Below are 20296 nucleotides of genomic sequence, written 5' to 3' on the forward strand. Positions count from 1 at the left end.
CATCTACTTACCAGAATTGCCAGAGGAGCATACATGGTCTTTAAAAATGTTGTCCATGATTATACCAAAATCTCGAGGTCTGCGCAAGGTTGGAGGGTGGCTGTACAAAAAAATAAACCTCTACTTACCTTTACCTCCCATGTCGCCATCCCTCAGGGTCGAGCTCACACTTGTTTACAAGGTATTGGTAAACTGGCGCCCAAAAGTTAATAGAGGTTTACACAACTTCAAAAAAGGCCTTTGATGGTAAATTCTCCTCAAGGAGTTTAGTTTCTTCCCTGACCTTACTTTTTATTATGCATCTATCATATTTTGTGGAACAACTTCTTTAGTGTGAAGAATAGGTGATATTTTACAATGATCTCTTCAGTTAATTCTGTTCATAAAGGGGATCCCTGAGTAAATCTTTAGGGTAGCCTATCAATAAATGACGGGGACACGCTGGGAACCCCCACTGACAAGCTGTTTGTTACTAGAGACAAAGATAGAAGCAGAAAGTGGAGAGTTTTAGTTGGAAATTACCACCTCAAATTGCTTCCTCTCTCCTACTTTCTATTGGAAACATTCAGTTTTACCTTGTGGAAAGCGCTCTACATTGTATAACAACAAAAAATGTGAAGATAACTGTTTTTTGTTCTATTAAATGTTTATTTTGTAGCAGACTTGGTATATTGCCACCAATCAAAAGAATAAACAGGACGCGTGTTTCTCGTTTGTATTTAGCATCCTTTCATAAATCGATCTACCTTCCGTACACTGCAATAATTTCTCCAGGCGGCCCTGTTGATGAGAAATTTAGAAAATTACAATTTTGGCTCAGTTTTAGCCTTTGATTTTTATGTATAGAGGAGAAGGGTTCTTCATTGCATTGTAAAGCAGAATTTCAGACTCTGCATCTTCAGTAAAAATTAACATGCTGTGGGTTCAAAACCTGCAGCAGAGCTCAGGTCTGCTGCATTTTCCTGATATTGGATCATTAACTAAACATGCCCCTCTCTTCCGCTCCAGTGCAATGCACAGAAGTCTCTTGACCAAGTTGGGTAAGAAGTCACTGGGACTTTCCCAATGCGCAACTTGGAGACTCCCTACAGCAAAGGTCAAGATTCTTTCTACATGGACTAAAGGGTGAAAACCAGGGTGTTACTTAGACAGAACTTTGAGGAACAACCTTAAATGGGTTGTCTTAAAGCAATAAATATCTTATTCTTAATGCCTCTGGAGCTCCTGTTCACCTGTGGCACCGTACATCACACCCGAACCTTTGTTTGTTTACAGAGGCTGGCAGCGCCACCCTGTTCCCTACCGCATGGCTTCTACAGCTTTAGTTTAAGTGTGTAGGAGGCGTACGGTTGTTGATGGTAAATAAACAGAGATCGCCAGTGACATACGGCACCGCGGGTAAACTGTAGCTCTGGAGCTCTATTATTGTTTTAATAGCCCCCCTCCAAAGCCATATATCAAAATCTAAATCACTGGCACAGGGGGTCCTAACCTGCTGCTGCTAACTCATATGTATGAGGTTCTCCCTACAGAGAAGAGATGGTAATTAAGGATTAGTCATATTGAATTTCAATGTTGTCAAGTCAGAGAACCTCCTATATTATAGCAACTTACTCTGAAGACATCCATGCTTGATTTCGGTGAACGTACGTGTGTATTATTGGGAGAAAGGAATGGTTGAAAGCTAAACAAGAAATTTTAAAGGTGTATGGTTGCCCTTATGATATGAAAAATGCCTTTAATTGCAAAGAGAACATATTCTGCATGTGTTGGAATCTTACCAAGTTGAGGTGTCATTTGAGTCTCTCATAACTTGTTTGGCGCACTCAATGTCATCATGGATGTCATCATTTAGGAGACCTAAGACAAATTATGCATAAGTAAGTTACTGTACTAATCTTTAATCAAGATTGTGTATGTAGTTTTCTACAAGCTAAGTGCTCCTGATCAGGCTCATTATTTCCTATTATCCAAAAAGATCTCAGAAAAGTATTACAGAGCTGGAATCCTGGAGTATGGATCCAGGTCGGTACATTGGAAGGTGGCTGAGCTTTGCTACTGCAGCTCATCTCCCATTTACTTGAATGGTACTTCAGCTCTAGATCTATGTGCTGGCTACTACACATAGAATGGAGTTGTACTTCTTTGGGGCACTTGTATTATTAGTCTGGGATTGTGTACATCCCTATTTTTTTCTTGCTTTCCTGCTGGTCATATGTATCTTAGGGTACATGCACTTGTCACCATGCTGGATAGGAGGAGGGAGAAGCTCTGTTCACCCCTCCCCTCTCCATAGAGCATGTCCTATATTTCACTGTGTACGGTCATGGTGCGGTGAGACAACGTGTGCTCACTGTACCGTGACCAAGGACCACAAGCATCATTGGGGACCTATATGCGGTCACAAATGGTGTGGCAGCATATCGGTTTCCATTACCTTCATGGGAATTAGACCTTAGTGTTGGATACATATGCCATTTGATGAGTTAAGATGTAGTGAGTTTGTGACTTAGCTGGTGGATTTTTGCACAAAAGAACCCTAAAACTTAATGCAAGTTTTTAAAAACTTAGTTCTTGTGATATCTAAGACCAGCAGAAAAATCAACCATATAGAACTATAAAGGGGGTAGCCTGAGGCACAAATTCACCAATCCAAAGAGGAAGTAAAAAATATGATGCATGTGCCCCTTTGTGTGGAATCTAGTGCCAAAGGCACACCGATAGGTCAACAAAATCAATAAGGTGGGAAACCACCTTGCTGTATCAGTCATTCCTACTGCATAGGAAATAATCACACAATAGCTGCTCCTACCACTTACTGATTTGGATCACCACTTTGGATTTGCCCCATTATAAATTGACTTCACTGCTGTGGTAAATTACTGTATCAGTCACAGTAAAATACATCAAGAAACCTCCAAAAATTCTGATAATTTGATCTCATGTTAAATTAGTATTCCTATTACTAATAATTAATTTTTTTGTGGGGGATACACTACAAGTTTTAAGTATGCGAAGCAGGAGACTGACCAGAAGAAGACATTTATAAATCTTCCCATCGTTATCTTTACTTACTCTGGCAGCTAATTTGACAAGCGTCTTCGGCTCCTGCTGTCTCACCATCATTGCACCACCATTTGCTGTTAATCTGGAATATTCCATAGTTACGGCTTGGCCCTTTGTTGTTCACGGCTTTTGTGTTATAGCGACTCTCGAGGTAAGCAAGGCAAATCCCTGTCATGAATAAGTTTAGCATTTTGATAAAGCCATGCCTAATTTCCACTCTCTAAAAAAATCTGAGGTTAGTCATCATATGTAACTGGTGTCAGCGGAACTGAACAGCAAAGTTTGGGTTCATACCAAACTTTGTGGGTACACCCAGCACTGAAATTCTTTAGACCCAGACCCGGACAGATTTTTAAAATTATGCTGAATCTGAAAAAAAGATGTTAGTTTAAAGTTTACTTAGCTATTGTCACGGGTGGTCCCGCCACCCATATAACTGGTCGCGGGCTCAGCCATGCTCATCTGCTTGGACCTCCTGTTGCTGACCCCGGATTGGACTCTGATGTTGCATCTCTGCCGCCTGCCCTGACCCTGTGCCTGGACCTGACCACGAGATTTTCTGCCGTTCCTGTACCTCAACCTTGGCCGCCACTGCAGACAAGTCACGCCTGTGGAACGACCTGGTGGTACCACGCCGCAGCTAGTCCAACCCGCTTTGCTGTGGGCTCTGGTGAAAACCAGGTACCACTTAGACTCCGGTCCCAGGTAGTAGCTTGTGTCATCGTCTGCAGTGGTCCAGAGGATCCACAAACCTTGATTGTGACAGCTGTCTTCAGCTCCTAGTCCCTTTTCCACTCTATTCTCTATATGAGACATGGGGGAGCGAGAAAACGGCTCCCAGTCACAGGTTTTAGGATGATGGCCTTCTTCTATAAAAGTGTGCCCTTTAATGCATTGCATTCATGTGTATTTTTTTTTATTGAACGCTGCACTGGTTTTTGCACTGGCATGTTTGTCTCATTGGCTTCCTCCCTTTTAGTGCAGTATTCTCAAATACTTCATAGCAAGAACATTCCTTCAAGGAAAATTACCTTAGTTTTGTGATGAGTTATTGTGAGTTGTGATGAGTTATTGGACCACCAAAAAACATTACGTACAGTTATGTGACAACAATCAGTGCAACCCCTTTTAAGAAAACCTGTCACCAATGCACTATTTTACTCTAATAACATGCCAAAAGCCCATAACATGACAAATGTATATGTGCAATTGTCATGTTTGTGGCATGTGTACATCAGCTAATATCGTCATTATGCCAATGTACCTGGCTCCCTGCCAAGGTCCCCCTAAAGTCCCGGGGCTGGGATAAAAATTCAAACCATTGTCTGCTCATTATCCTTTAGCGGCACCCGCACACTGAAATGCCCTCCATGTGACATCACGGACGGGTGGCCACTGGGAACCATGGGAGGGGCGCCTGATTCTTAGCTCTATGTGACGTTAGCTCGCTATTGCAAGCATTGCCGGCGCTTGCGCGGTGACCTGTGTCTTTACGTCTCTCACTACTCATGTTAGAGAGATACAGCTCTCCCCGCAAGTGCTGGCAAAGCTTGCCATGGTAAGCTAAGGTCACAGAGGGGTGGCAGCTAAGAATTAGGCGTCCCTCCTCTGGTTCCTAGTGGCCACTCATCCGTGACGTTACATGGAGGGGGGTTTCAGTATGTGGGCACCACTAAATTAGGAGGAGCAGACAACGGTTTGGATTTGAATCCCAGCCCCCGGGGACTGCAGGGGACATTGGCAGGGAGCCTGGTACGTTGGTATAATGACGATATTAGCTGATATAGCTTGCAGAAGTGGAGGAAAAAGGTTACACAGTGCAGGCAATGCAAGACTTAGCAGTCATAGAATAGTAAAGTAGCAGGGTAACAGTGTATAAGTAACGGATTAAAACATAGGTAGAGCTGCTGCAGGACGCCTGATGACCGCTGTCAGGCCGAGACAGCGGACATAATGCAATTAGGGTCGGGTTGAAAAAATAATCAGGCTTGTGTCACGCTGCTCTGGTTCAGTAAAACGTTTATTTTGATAGAGATGGACAACGCGTTTCGGAGTTGAACTACCTCCTTTGTCAGGTCCAAGGGTACAAAGTCTGTGGCATAAGAATATCAAAATGTACATACAGTAAAAACAAATTCATTACAAATAATTTAAAGATCAATAAATAAATGAATAAATATCTGTGTACTTTAAAAGGTGACCATTATTGATGTAGATTTCATAACATATAATTGTAATTTCATTCATATAATTGATAATAGAATAGTTAATAATAAAATAGCAGTAACAATATTAAAACACGTTTGTACCAAAAATAGTAGATAGATAATAAGACAGAAGGTAAGATAGATATAAATAAGTGACATCGAGAGAAAAAGGAATGCTATATCAGAAAAAGGAGGATATGTACATCCTATTTTAAAGGTGAGTATGTATAGTCATAAATGTAAGCCTAACCTGTTTTTTCCTCCTGTGATAAGTCCGTCCTGAGGGTGAACTTGGGTGGTATTAGGGGGTACAGACAGGTGGGGATCACAACGGATAGGCCTGAGTGTTAATGGTAGTGTTAATGGACACATACAGTGGGATAATGTGAAGGTGTATGTAAAGGGGAGTAGATTACCTCGGAGTATGAGGACTAAGGCAGGCTTGCGGAAGATCTGTAGGTATCGTAGAGAAATGATGATTAGGAGCATAGGATGAGGTGTGAGGAGTGATAATGGATTATCATTACTTACTTGGTCTTGAGACGCGAGTCGCGGTTTAAATGACAGATAGCGTGCAACTGCGCATGCTCAGGAATTTGACAGATGGCGTGCGACTGCGCCGGAAATTGGCGCATGCGTGTTAGAGAAGATGGTCCGTGAGACGGACTGGTGGTTCGGTATGTGGGAAGATTGGGTTGTATCTGTGAGTAGGGATGATTGGAATTGGATATGAAAGAGCTGAATAAAAGTTAAAAAAGAAAGAAGTTAAACTGTAAAATACCAATGGCTGAGTGGAAATGAGAAATAGATGACTGATGGTAGTGACAGAGAATGGGCATTAGGATTGAGACTGATTGGGGAATGGCATAGCGGATTCTAGAAATGGATAGATAGCATTGGCATCGGGATAGGATGGATGGCATTGGGTGGAATGAGGTGGATGTTAAGCTAGGGTATAAAGAATATAGGATATTAGCGTGGATGGTAGAGCAGGACTGGTTCTGAATGAGGAGGAAGAGTGGGCAACAATATTAAGGGGATTAGACCCGTTCTAGAGATTCGTTAACTACCATCAGTCATCTATTTCTCATTTCCACTCAGCCATTGGTATTTTACAGTTTCCCTTCTTTCTTTTTTAACTTTTATTCAGCTCTTTCATATCCAATTCCAATCATCCCTACTCACAGATACAACCCAATCTTCCCACAGTCGCACGCTATCTGTCATTTAAACCGTGAAGCCGGCACGGACATCACACACAGTGCCCGTGCCCGTACCAAGTAAGTAATGATAATCAATTATCACTCCTCACACCTCATCCTATGCTCCTAATCATCATTTCTCTACTATACCTACAGATCACCTTTAAAATAGGATGTACATATCCTCCTTTTTCTGATATAGCATTCCTTTTTCTCCCGATGTCACTTATTTATATCTATCTTACCTTCTGTCTTATTATCTATCTACTATTTTTGGTACAAACGTGTTTTAATATTGTTACTGCTATTTTATTATTAACTATTCTATTATCAATTATATGAATGAAATTACAATTATATGTTATGAAATCTACATCAATAATGGTCACCTTTTAAAGTACACAGATATTTATTCATTTATTTATTGATCTTTAAATTATTTGTAATGAATTTGTTTTTACTGTACGTACATTTTGATATTCTTATGCCACAGACTTTGTACCCTTGGACCTGACGAAGGAGGTAGTTCACCTCCGAAACGCGTTGTCCATCTCTATCAAAATAAACGTTTTACTGAACCAGAGCAGCGCGACACAAGCCTGATTATTTTTTCAACCCGACCCTAATTAGCTGATATACACATGTCACAAACATGACAAAAGCTCATATGCATTAGTCATGAATGTGTCGCTTCCCCGCTCAGGTCCGACAGAGTTCACCATCTTTTTAGTGGTGCATCTAAGTGCATTAGCTTGCGGCACAATTTGAAAGTTAAATCCTGCGCTCAGTCCAAATCAGTTGGATCATTGGATAGCACGCCCAACACTTAAATACCTGTGCAAGCTATTTTAAATTTGGAGAACGGGCACATTCTGACTAAAGGCTGTGAGGCACAAAGCTCTTAGTAAATGTGCCCCTATTAGCAGGGCCGATTCTAGCCTTTTTGCTGCCTGAGGCGAAATTTTAAAATGCTGCAACGTGTACGCGTGCACGTGCGTGCCCCTGATGATGCTACCTTACACACTAGTAGTCATTAGTCACAGATATTAGTGACCTCTAGTACCTTACAGGTGACCATCTACTCCATCGGGAAGGTACTTCTTTACGCTTTCTTCTGGCCTTGGTTTTCCTCCGAATTCACAAAGAAATGTCTTCAACTCCATGCAGCACAACTCACCATGGCGCCCCTAAAAATACCACAGTCACAGTATAATGAATTGTGATTCCAATATATATTATCCTCACAACATGACTGAACAAACTATTCTCAACATAAAACATCCTTTAGTCACCCAAATTAGAGAATATAGAGCAATTCAATTAGGTGCCCTAATTTAGCCTCCCCCAATAATGAACAGCCGAGTATACATAGTCTCTCCTCTCTACCATTTATATACAGCCTCTCCCCTATCCCCCTGTATACACAGCCTTTCTTCTACCCCCCTGTATACACAGCCTACACCCCCCCACACCCCGTATAGTCTCAGCTCCCCCACCACCTGTATCCAGTCTCAGCTGTATACATGCCCCACACAATTACCCCCAGTAATGTCTCCCATACAACCCCCCAAAATTTCCCCCATACAACCCCAATGTAATGTGTCCCACAGCCTCCCAGTAATTACCCCCACAGCTACCCCCAGTAAGTAATGTGCCCACACACAGCCCCCAGTAAGTAATGTGCCCACACACAGCCCCCCAGTAAGTAATGTGCCCACACACAGCCCCCCAGTAAGTAATGTGCCCACACACAGCCCCCAGTAAGTAATGTGCCCACACACAGCCCCCAGTAAGTAATGTGCCCACACACAGCCCCCCAGTAAGTAATGTGCCTACACACAGCCCCCCAGTAAGTAATGTGCCCACACACAGCCCCCCAGTAAGTAATGTGCCCACACACAGCCCCCCAGTAAGTAATGTGCCCACACACAGCCCCCCAGTAAGTAATGTGCCCACACACAGCCCCCCAGTAAGTAATGTGCCCACACACAGCCCCCCAGTAAGTAATGTGCCCACACACAGCCCCCCAGTAAGTAATGTGCCCACACACAGCCCCCCAGTAAGTAATGTGCCCACACACAGCCCCCCAGTAAGTAATGTGCCCACACACAGCCCCCCAGTAAGTAATGTGCCTCACACACACAGCCCCCCCAGTAAGTAATGTGCCTCACACACACAGCCCCCCAGTAAGTAATGTGCCTCACACACACAGCCCCCCAGTAAGTAATGTGCCTCACACACACAGCCCCCCAGTAAGTAATGTGCCTCACACACACAGCCCCCCCAGTAAGTAATGTGCCACACACACAGCCCCCCAGTAAGTAATGTGCCACACACACAGCCCCCCCAGTAAGTAATGTGCCTCACACACACAGCCCCCCAGTAAGTAATGTGCCTCACACACACAGCCCCCCAGTAAGTAATGTGCCCACACACACAGCCCCCCAGTAAGTAATGTGCCTCACACACACAGCCCCCCAGTAAGTAATGTGCCTCACACACACAGCCCCCCAGTAAGTAATGTGCCTCACACACACAGCCCCCCAGTAAGTAATGTGCCTCACACACACAGCCCCCCCAGTAAGTAATGTGCCACACACACAGCCCCCCAGTAAGTAATGTGCCACACACACAGCCCCCCCAGTAAGTAATGTGCCCACACACAGCCCCCCCAGTAAGTAATGTGCCCACACACACAGCCCCCCAGTAAGTAATGTGCCTCACACACACAGCCCCCCAGTAAGTAATGTGCCTCACACACACAGCCCCCCAGTAAGTAATGTCCTCACACACAGCCCCCAGTAAGTAATGTGCCTCACACACACAGCCCCCCAGTAAGTAATGTGCCTCACACACACAGCCCCCCCAGTAAGTAATGTGCCCCACACAGCCCCCCCAGTAAGTAATGTGCCCACACACACAGCCCCCCAGTAAGTAATGTGCCACACACACAGCCCCCCAATAAGTAATGTGCCCACACACACAGCCCCCCCAGTAAGTAATGTGCCTCACACACACAGCCCCCCCAGTAAGTAATGTGCCCACACACACAGCCCCCCAGTAAGTAATGTGCCCACACACAGTCCCCCATGTTCTTCCCTGGCCCCTGTCATGTCTCCCCCTCACCTCACTCAGGCAGCTCTCTGTGTGTGTACTGCTTTCCCCGGCAGGTCATGTGACCATTGCATCATCAAAGGTCCTTCAGCCTTCAGCCTCCGGGAGTCTTCTACTCCCGGAGGGTGAAGCAACTGCTGGGGAAAGCAGTCCCTGTACATGGTCTCATAACGATCTGTGTCCTGAGGACACAGATCGTTATGAGAGAGGGAAGGAAGATCTAGCGATCCCCCTGCTGCACTCACCATTCCGTGCTCCCACGCAGCTCCCTCATCTCCTCCAGCCAGCAGCCGCTCTGTGAAGGGACACAGGTCGGCACGGGCACGTGGTGACGTCATCACGCCGACCTGTGTCCTGCAGAGCGGTGCACACAGGCGCGATGTGCTGCACCGCTCTGCCTATAAATTACATCACCGCCTTGAAGGCGGCGATGTAATTTATTTTACAGGTGGCACGGACCTGCCAGCCATTGGCAAGTCCGTGCTACCAGCGGCAAAATGCCGCTTTTAAATGGGGTCCGCTATCTGCCGCCTGAGGCGGGGACTTCACCTCGCCTCATGGCAGAAGCGGCCCTGCCTATTAGTATAAGATACCATTGCCACATATTAAAAAATGAGTACCATGTCAAAGGAGTAAGGTTACAGTATGAATACACTCTCCTCAATGTATCATATCAATTGAGAGTCTATGAGTGTCTTTTTTTTACATTGATATTTTGATAATAACAAATTATGCCATATTCACTGGACATAAAGGTATACATACAGTTTGCAGCACTGTATCCATGATATCCGGCCAGTCCAGTCTCCTGGAACATATTGTAGAGCTCACATTGGGAATATACTTTGGCTTCAGAGCCAAGATACCAGCACAGCAAGAACGCGAGGCAAAGGAAGACCTTCATATTTATCAGCAGGTAAGCAAGATCCAGGAAGAACCCTGTGTAATATTGGAAAAATGCACCCGTAAAATAGAGGACTGTTTGAGCATTGTTTACAGTAAATTTGCTGTTTGCAGCTTGTTCATATTCTTAGAGTCATTACATTGAGGAAGCCTAGAAGTCAGGACACCATGGATCATTGAAGACCTGTGCCACAATCAGGCAGACAGAATACCCTTGTGGTGCCTCAGAGATGCAGCCCCTTAAATGTTTGAAATAAAAATGAGGCTTTAAAGTTGCCCTTTTTGTCATTTTTCTGCCACATTGAACAGAAGCATGTGTAGGATGTGCTTTTACTAAATTCTGCACCAAGATAGCTTCCTGGGGCTGACTGGAGAGGGCTGTAGACCTCTCCCAAGCCATGTTCAAGCTCATAGTGCCTGTAAAGCTGGGTCACCCATATATTGTCCACATTTGTTACCTGCTCAGCTTTCATGTATTAATACCTCCCTGCCACCTACTGTCTAAAAAGAGTATGAGTACAAATATTTAATGCTGTATTTCTACAAAGGCTTAAATGATTTATTTTTTTTATATGTCTGAAAATATAATAATAATTATTTCCTTTATTTATATAGCGCACACAGATTACACATCCCTGCACAGAGCTTTCCAAGTCAGTCCCTGTCCCCAATGGGGCTCACAATCTAATCAATGTACCAGTAGGTTTCAGAGTACGGGAGGAAACCGGAGAACCCGGAGCAAACCCACACAAAGTATTGTAACTTTCGTGGGGTTTAGCAGGCTGTGATTGGTTTGCAGGCTCAGAACATTCCAGACTGTGCAGTCTATAAATAGAAGCTCAGGTTGGTGTTCTGAGTCTTTTTCTTGAGATTTGCGCTAAGTACTACATGCTACTTTTATATCATTCTGACTCAGCCGAGCCGAGGTGGCTCACTGGAGATTATTGCATAACTGACCAATTTATGACTAAGTAACTGACCTTGCTACCCTCAGAGGAAGGAGTTTGTTACCAACCTTTTATCTGCTGCTGTTCCATGAGAAGTTCTTCTAATAAAGGAACTTTGAATTTACAAGATTTTCTGTGTGCATTATTGGCCTGCTGCTGCCACCACAGGCCTCCTATTCACAATTAGTCAGGGATATGTCACCTTTACCATAAGTGACTGTGGTGTGGATGTGGCCTATGTTAAGACAAGGATACCATGACACCTGCCGCCAAGTCTCCATCAAGCCAACCACTCTGGTCCTAATTAAGGCTAATAATGCACACAGAAAATCTTGTAAATTCATAGTTCCTTAATTAGAAGATTACTTAATGGTCCTAATGGTATAATGGTTCATCAGATCACCTAATGGTAGATCATTGCTACTTATTGCTCCTATTCCTATCCCTCGTTCTTTCAGTATAACTTTGAATAACCACATTAAGTAGAAAAACTTTATAAAATAATGCAAATGAGCTAATGTACAAAAAGCATGTATAAAAACATATTATTAAACAAAATTCAAATGGATAATATAAAGAAATTATGTAAATACTAAATTAGTAAAATTCACTTAAAAAAATTGTTGCAAAAGTCAGCTCCCTGGGGCACGCACGCCACAGAGCTATGAGATTTAAAAGGCCAGCACACAGGTGATTGGCGCTGCCACTACCAGGTTTGTATTTAATCCAGCATTTAATCCTATCATTCCCCGCCGGACGTTCAAGCCATTTCCCTGAATAGAAAGCCCTCCTGTGAATCCAAGCGTTCCTGTGGTGTATCCAAGCGTTCCTGTGTTCCTGATCCGTGTGCCACTACGTTCCTGTGTTCCTGATGCGTGTGACAGCTCCTGTGTTTCCTGACATGAGTCCTAGTGTGCCTTCATGTGCTGTTCTCCTGCTGTCACCCCGGATACAGACTGTCTCCTGCATTACTACCTTGGCTGGCACCGCAGGCTAGTTGCACCTGTGGAACGACCTGGTGGTACCCCGTTGCATCAAGACTATCCCGCTTTGTGGCGGGCTCTGGTGAAGACCAGGTGCCACTTAGACTCCGGTCCCAGGTTTCGGCTAGTACCACCTCCCGCGGTGGTCCAGAGGGTCCACAGACTCACAGCCCTGACAATACTTCTAACCTAGTGTTTATTAGAGATGCTTCAACAGAGTGAGCTCTGCTCATATCCACCTGGAAGGAGGCGTTATCTTACAGATTGGCTTAGGCGATCATATTTACTCATTAGGCTGCGCCAAAAAAAAGTTATTGGAAAAAGTGTATCTTACTCCAAAACTTTATGCTAAATGTATTAAAGGAATGAATAGTTCTCACTGGGCTCTGGATAACATCACAAGGGACAAAAACCCTTTGTGATACTTCAAATAATATCCAATTGATCTGAGACAACAACTACCTTTAATAGGACTTCCGACATAAATTTGGTGACCAGCACTATATAGGTAGCCCTCACACATGACCCAGCATTATATAGTAGCCCTCACACATGTCCAAGAAGCATAAAGTAGCCCCAACACATCCTCAGCTGTATATAGCTAGACCCCACACATGCAACAAGAGTATTAGTATATAAGTTGCTCCCACACATGCCCCAGATGTATTTAGGTAGCCCACACCCCCAGCGGTATACAGTAGACCCCACATATGCCCAGCAGTAGATAGTAGCCGGCACACATGTCCTAGCAGTACATAGTAGCCCCCACACTTGCACCAGCAGTATATAGTGGCCCCCACACATGCCCCGGCAGTATATAGTAGACCCCACATATGCCCCAGAATTATATAGTAGCCCCTAAACATGCCCAAGCAGTATACAGTAGCCCCAACACATGCCCCAACTATATATTGTGCAGCCAAGAACAAAAAGAATACTCGCCTGCCTGCGCTCCCGACATCTTCTGCTCAATGAGATGACGTTATTGCTTAGGTGACGGCGTCTGGGTCATAGAGATCAGTCCTCTCTATGACCGAGGCGTCGGTACGTGGGCTTGACAATGGGCGCAGTCAGCGGTAGTATCGCTGCCTACGTTCAGTGATAAGCAATGTTTATGTCTAAAGATGCACACAGCTGAACACTATTGAGGGGCAGCGAGGGTAGCACACTGGGCAATCGCCAACCCTCGCCTACCCCTCGTCCCGCCCCTGGGCCTTAATAAGTCAACGGGCCCAGAGCCCCCGTTCCCTCTGCCACTACTTCCGCCTCTCTGAAATGTACGCCACTGATCCTTTTTAGTTTATAAGATTCATCACATGCTTTTTCTTGGGAATAATGGGAATGAATAAATTTACTGCTCTTCATTTTAACCTTATTTCTAATAAAAGGAGTTTACGTAAGTAGCATATACTTAATCCTGGTGCCAAGGCCTCTTGCTATATTCGGGGCATTGTTCCTGGCTGGGAAAGTACTTGATAACTTCCAGTCATGATAAATCCTGCACATTGTTTCTGTATCCAGCATGATCAATATAGTATACCATATACCAGTGGTGGCGAACCTATGGCACTGGTGCCAGAGGTGGCACTTAGAACCCTCTCTGTGGGCACCCAGGCCATCAACCCGAACAGTACAGGATTCATGGTATCCTCCTGCAGTCCAAGGAAGTCCAGGACATGCCGAGCTAAGTGCTACTTTAAAGTATCAGACCCTGGGCCACCTGGGACTAGAGGAGGAGGAAAAGGTGTGGACAGAGCTGGATTATCATTGTAGCTCCTGTCTCAGGTCAGGAAATTAAACCGAATTTCTCCCCTACTGTATTCGTGTCCACAAGGAGCTGATATAATTGACAGAGCAGGGAGCAAGGGCCATGTTGGCACTTTACGATAAATAAGTGGGTTTTCATTGTAGTTTGGGCACTTGGTGTCTAAAAGGTTCGCCATCACTGCCATATACCATATAGTTTTATGTATAATGGTTTGGACCCAATGTTCCGTAAATCCATCCTGGTCCCCCAGTGCTGGACATCTCCCTAAAGTTCACTCTGCATTCACGCATGATACATAACTTTGCACATAGCCATTAAAAGGAGAAGGATGAAGGCAGAAGGGAAAGGAGAGCATGACAGAAAAATAGAATAGCTGTCTCCTCCATTCTAATTCTGTCTGTACAGTAAACTATGTGCTGGTACTGTATTCTATATTGATCTTGTTTCTAGTACTTGATATATGTAGTAAGCGTGGTTCTGGCCAAGTGTCTATGAAGTAAAGTGTGGTTCTGATACTGTATCTGTCAGATAATCACTCATCTTGATAATTATTATACAATAAACTCTAGGGGTAATAAATGAATAATTTTGTAAAAAAGTATGCATTGTGTATATAAAATAATGTATAAAAAAAATTAGTAGAGGAATACATCAAACATGTAGCCACTGATGCTCAGGAGAGGGGGGTAGATGAATACAATCATCCAAATCGATCCTCCAAAGCTGTGTCGGTGAATGGATAGCAGCAATTGAAGAAAAGGTAGAAAAAGGTTCTCCGGTACTCCAGTTGTAGTAAAAATATCTTTATTGGTCACATTAAAAACAGCATGAGTACAAAAAAGTGCATGTGTGGTACACAGACCAACGCGTTTCGAACGTATAAAATATTCTAAGTTCATGGTCATGATTAAAAACTGAGAAAATTTTATACGTTCGAAACGCGTTGGTCTGTGTACCACACATGCACTTTTTTATACTCATGATATTTTTAATGTGACCAACAAATCCAAGATATTTTTACTACAACTGGAGTGCCAGAGAACCTTTTTCTACCTTTTACATAAAATAATGTAGCACAAAAGATCACTATAGTTCAAAATATTGCAGAGCCAGGCTTGGATTGGTTTAGGTGACCTCACTTATAGAGGATATTTATGAAGATTATAAATGCATTCAAGCCTTGACTAAGTGCTTGCAGAAACTCAACAGTTGTTGTAAAAGTATGAGATAATACCAGTACATTTTGACTGTTGTTTTTCCCCCACGTCTCTTAATAAATTATAATTGCCATTACATGTTGATGCCATAGTTGAGTAGTTTCTGTGTAGTTTGGAAAGATGTTACTGCTGTTGTTTGTGGCTGTCCGCAATCATGCTATCCGCTGCTCGTGCTGTGCTAGTTACCAGGGAAGCGTGTTGAGCCCCAAGGGAGCAGGCACCTGCTTGGCGTTCCAAGTCAGACCACTGCACTTTATCTCTTGGTATCACAATGTCCACTCACCGTGCAGCAACCTTCCGTCTGTTAGCTGTCTTCTACAATCCTACGGAACAAAAGGCAAAGTATTTGATATTATAAATACCGTATATAGCTTCCAAAGCGAGTAACTCTCCTGTAACAATATCAGTTAATCGTTAGGCCCCTTTGTGAACCCTGCAGCTCTTATGTCAGCAACTTGTGTACAAATCTTTCACATGACGCCTCCATTACCGCCATAGGCAGTTTTCACCTTTGAGAACAAGCCCTATGGTTACAATCTGACATGTTATAAAATGTGGTTTTAACTTTTTAAAGTCTCTGAGATATCCAGGTGATTTTAATAGTCTTTTTTCATGACACACTGGGGCACATTTACTTACCCGGCCGACGGAGTTCATCTAAAGTGCATTGTCCGACGACAACGCACTCTGCCGCGATTCACAAAGATCATGAGCCTGATTTCCTGCATGTGTCACTTCCCCGCTCAGGTCCGCCGGAGTTCACCTTCTTCTTGCCGGGGCATATAAGTGCATTGGATGCAACACAGTTTGAATCTTAAATCCCGCGCTCAGTCCGAATCAGTCTGATCATCCGACGGCCCGCCCCTCGCGATTTCTGTCGCATGAAAGCCGGTGGCACTCCGGAAAACCATGAACAGTCGGATGGAAATGCGATCTGCAGACCATTAGTAAATGAGCCCCAAGGTACTTCATGTAAGTTGAAAAATGTGGGTCACATGTTTATTTATGAAAAAAATGGAAATTCTGCAAAAATGTTGCTAAATTCTCAAAATCAAAATTTGCTGCTTTCCAGAGAAACCCAAACAACTTAACAACTAACACTCAATGAATGTTTTTTTTTTTTTTTGGAATTATTTTTTAAGCAAGGCTATAAAATAGAAAACCCCCATATAAATGACCCCATTATAGAAAATATAATTTCTAAATATATGAGAAACTACTTGACATTTGTCAACCCTTCAGGTGTTTTTCAGGGGTTAAAACAAATTGAAGGTGAAAATTAGAAATTGCTATTTATTTTGGAATATGCATACCTTTAGCCACATTCACAATGGAGTAAATGACAAAATTCTCTGCAAAGTTTCTCTGCCAATACCCAGAGGGGTAACAAAAATCCATGGGGCTTGCTGAAAACCTGCTGAATCGGAGCCCCATATATGTAAATCCATCCCCATCCAGCCCATAATACTTCAGAATACAGATATGTGCTACGGACATGTACACACATAGATTATATATGCATTACACACATGGATCTACTCTACAAATGCACCATTTACTTCATCACAGCGCCTCTTCATACTGCCCCCTAGACATTTCAGTATTGTCACTTACAGTATAGTGGCCGTGATTAATTTATGTACAACTTGAGCTTCCCTCATTAATTCTTGTGCAGCACCCCCTAATTATTATGTACTAGAGCAGCTCTGATGCGGGGCTCTGATCCAGGGTCCACTGAGGTCTTGTTACACCCCTGAGTATAAGCATAGAAGAAATAGCAGTTAATACGGTTGAAAAAAGACATATTTTTTATCAAGTTCAACCAAGGAAATAATTATATTTTATAACATAACCATCAATATTATTTTTATCTAAAAAGGCATCTATGCTCTTCTTTAAGTTCTCTGCCGTTCCTACTGTGACCAGCACCTGAGCTCGGCTATTCCACAGATTCAGAGTTCTTACAGTAATAAAGCCTTGTCTCTCTGGTGGTCTAACCTTGTTTTCTCCCTATGCAGACCGTGCCCCTTGTCTTTTGATTTGATTGAATGTAAAACCACTTTCAACCATTCTTTGTATGGACCATTCAGATATTTATATAATGATGTAATAATCTTAATTTTCTTAATCTTCATTTATTTAGCATCATCAAATTCCACAGCATTTTACAAATCATAAGGGACATATAGAAATATAATATCACATTACAGGCAGTCCCTGGGTTACGTACAAGATAGGGTCTGGAGGTTTGTTCTTAAGTTGAATTTGTATGTAAGTTGAAGCTGTATACTTTATAATTGTAGAGCCAGACAAAAAAAAATTGGCCCTAGTGAAAATTGGAGTTTAAACATTTTTTGCTGTAATGGAACAAGGATTATCAATAAAGCTTCATTACAGAAACTCTACAGCTGATTATTGCAGTCTGGGACTATAGTAAAGCATTCAGAAAGCTTCACCAGAGGTCAGAGGGGTCTGTCTGTAACTATGGGTTGTCTGTAAGTCGGGTGTCCTTAAGTAGGGGACCGCCTGTACAGAGTACAAATAGTCATATGAATAAGATGTAGTGCGCCTTCTCCTGTCCTGATGGAATTCCGATGTTCACAATATCTGCAAGGGCAGAATAAGACAAAAACAATAAATGTAGATTTACAGGAGATAAACTGCTTAGGTGTATGTACGCATCCTCCAATGGTTAGACATTTACATTGTAAAAAGTATGTACAACTGATAATAGTCTTTTCTAGCCAATGTTTTTCCCTAATGGAAGGTAGGCGGCTGCGGGCTAAATGATCTTTTATGGTCTTGCTTCGTCTGAAGGTTATAAGGGGACCTAATTCTGCCATCTCTTTTAGTTGTGGATCAGTTTTAAGAAGATACAAATTATTAAAAATAATCAATTTGATTTTGGGGGCCAGAGGAGTACAATTAAAAGAAAAAAAAAATTTTCTTTCTTCTTTTCCTTACGTCTCCCTCTAAGAAGAGTAGAAGGTTATGAGGAAAGGGCTCTTTCATATGCCTGATTAAGTAAAGACATGGGATAACGTCTACCGAGCAATTTTTCTGTGAGCACACAAGCCTGTTCCTTATATCCAGATAAATCGATATCGATCCGTCTTAGACGGAGATACTGTCCATAAGGTACAGCTTTTTTTACAAAATTGGGATGGTAGCTGGTGTAATGCAAATAGGTATTGACTGCAGTAGGTTTATTAAAGACGGAGGTTTTGAGGACATTGCCATCAATTTGGACAAGCACATCCAAAAATTCCATCTGACTAGCATCAATCTTATATGTGAATAACATGTTCATCACGTTGGCGTTAGGATATGCCAAGAAGGAAGAAGCTTGGTATATATCTGGTGTTTGCCGGATAACAGACGGGAGGAGGACACAGGATGGAATAGTAAAGAGAGAGTTGACATTTCATGCATTTAGTGAGTATGATAGTCTGCCTAAAGAGATTTTAAGAGTTTTAAGAACACAATTGAAACTTTGGAAGTTGGGTATTAGTCTAAAAGTCCAGGCAAGGGCATTCCAGAGAATTGGTGCGACTCAGGAGAAGTCCTGGAGACGTGATTGAAAGGTTTGAATTAAGGTAAAGATTAATCTAATACCACTAATACAGATCGAAGAGTATGTGTTGGGCGATAGAACCCCTTAGTCGTCCCTTTTTGAGACTAAATAAATCTAATTATTTTCATTGTTTCTTATAAGGGAGACCCTCCATACCCATAATCATTTTTCTGTTCCAGGGTGGTGGACCCACTCAACCACCATGGACGATGACGTAAGTCGACACCTGGGAAATCAGTCTAAGCGGTACCTGGTTTTCACCAGAGCCCACCGCAAAGAGGGTTGGACTTGCTGTGGCGTAGTACCACCAGGTCGCTCAACAGGCACAACTTTGTCCGCGGTGGCCAAGGCAAGGTGCAGAATCGTGAGGCAGAGACGGGCAGGAGGTGAAGAAAGGCATCTCGGGATCAGAGTCAGGGACGTAGAGGAAGGTCAGGACAGACGGCATAGGAGCAAAGTCAGGAATGGAATCCAGTTCACAATGGGAAATAACTATAAACACACAGGACATAGGGAACAAGTCACAAGGCTCAAAGATACAGCAGGGGACACAGGAAGGGGCTGACAATTTATCAGTGCAGGTGGCCGGCCAGCACAAATTATTGGCACACTGGCCCTTTACATTTTACAGAGTCAGGGACCACTGCTGGAGCCAGGGAAGGTGAGTGAGGCTGCAGACTTGCTCCGGGGGCAGAGTGAGAAGATATGGGTCACAGGAGAACCCAGGAGGATGTGACACCAGGTACACCCACTAATCAGCTGTTTGTCACTACAGACAAAACCTGATGGAGAAAGCTAAGAGTTTTACCTAGTAATTGTTGCAGATTGCAGCTATCTGGAGTTGAAGCATCATCAGTTGTGGAAGTATATTCGTTGTGATCTTTACTGGAGATACACAGCAATCATTACATGCTTAACATGGGTTCTCACAAAAATGGAGGATACAAGAGAGATCTAACATGCAGAGTAGTAAAACACAAACAGAGCAGTTTGTAAGTAAATACATTAACACTTAACACACTGCCACCTGCTGTCTGTATGACCTAAGTCCTCTAACTTAAAGAGAACCTGTCAGGAAAAAATAGCCCCCTAAACGAAATATATTTTCATAAACTGCCATTAGAAAGCATTGCCTACATCCTTTCATTGTCCCTCTACATGCCTATAAACCTAAGCAATGAGGTCCTAAAGCTGCATGCAAATGACCTGTGAAATGTCCAATGAGTTATTAGCATATTCAAGCTGTCCAGCTCATTCATGAGTGGGAGGTACAGCCACACCCCCAGTGCTTGACTGACAGCCTGTATAGTGGTGT

The 20296-nt window shown here is 43.2% G+C and overlaps 1 protein-coding gene across 1 annotated transcript; it reads right to left on the reverse strand.

Moving 5' to 3' along the window:
• Positions 1-627: 627 nt before the first annotated feature.
• On the reverse strand, positions 628-19972 carry LOC140128062 (lysozyme C-1-like). Its single transcript, XM_072149427.1, has 6 exons — positions 19790-19972; positions 15691-15730; positions 10355-10528; positions 3076-3234; positions 1782-1860; positions 628-780 (listed from the first exon to the last, which is right to left on the reverse strand). The coding sequence occupies exons 3-6, from the start codon at positions 10491-10493 to the stop codon at positions 720-722; spliced, it is 438 nt and encodes a 145-aa protein (XP_072005528.1). The 5' UTR covers positions 10494-10528; positions 15691-15730; positions 19790-19972; the 3' UTR covers positions 628-719.
• Between the last annotated feature and the right edge of the window lie 324 nt (positions 19973-20296).

Source organism: Engystomops pustulosus, chromosome 4 (genome assembly GCF_040894005.1).
Source record: "Engystomops pustulosus chromosome 4, aEngPut4.maternal, whole genome shotgun sequence".
In the NCBI taxonomy this organism is placed as follows: domain Eukaryota; kingdom Metazoa; phylum Chordata; class Amphibia; order Anura; family Leptodactylidae; genus Engystomops; species Engystomops pustulosus.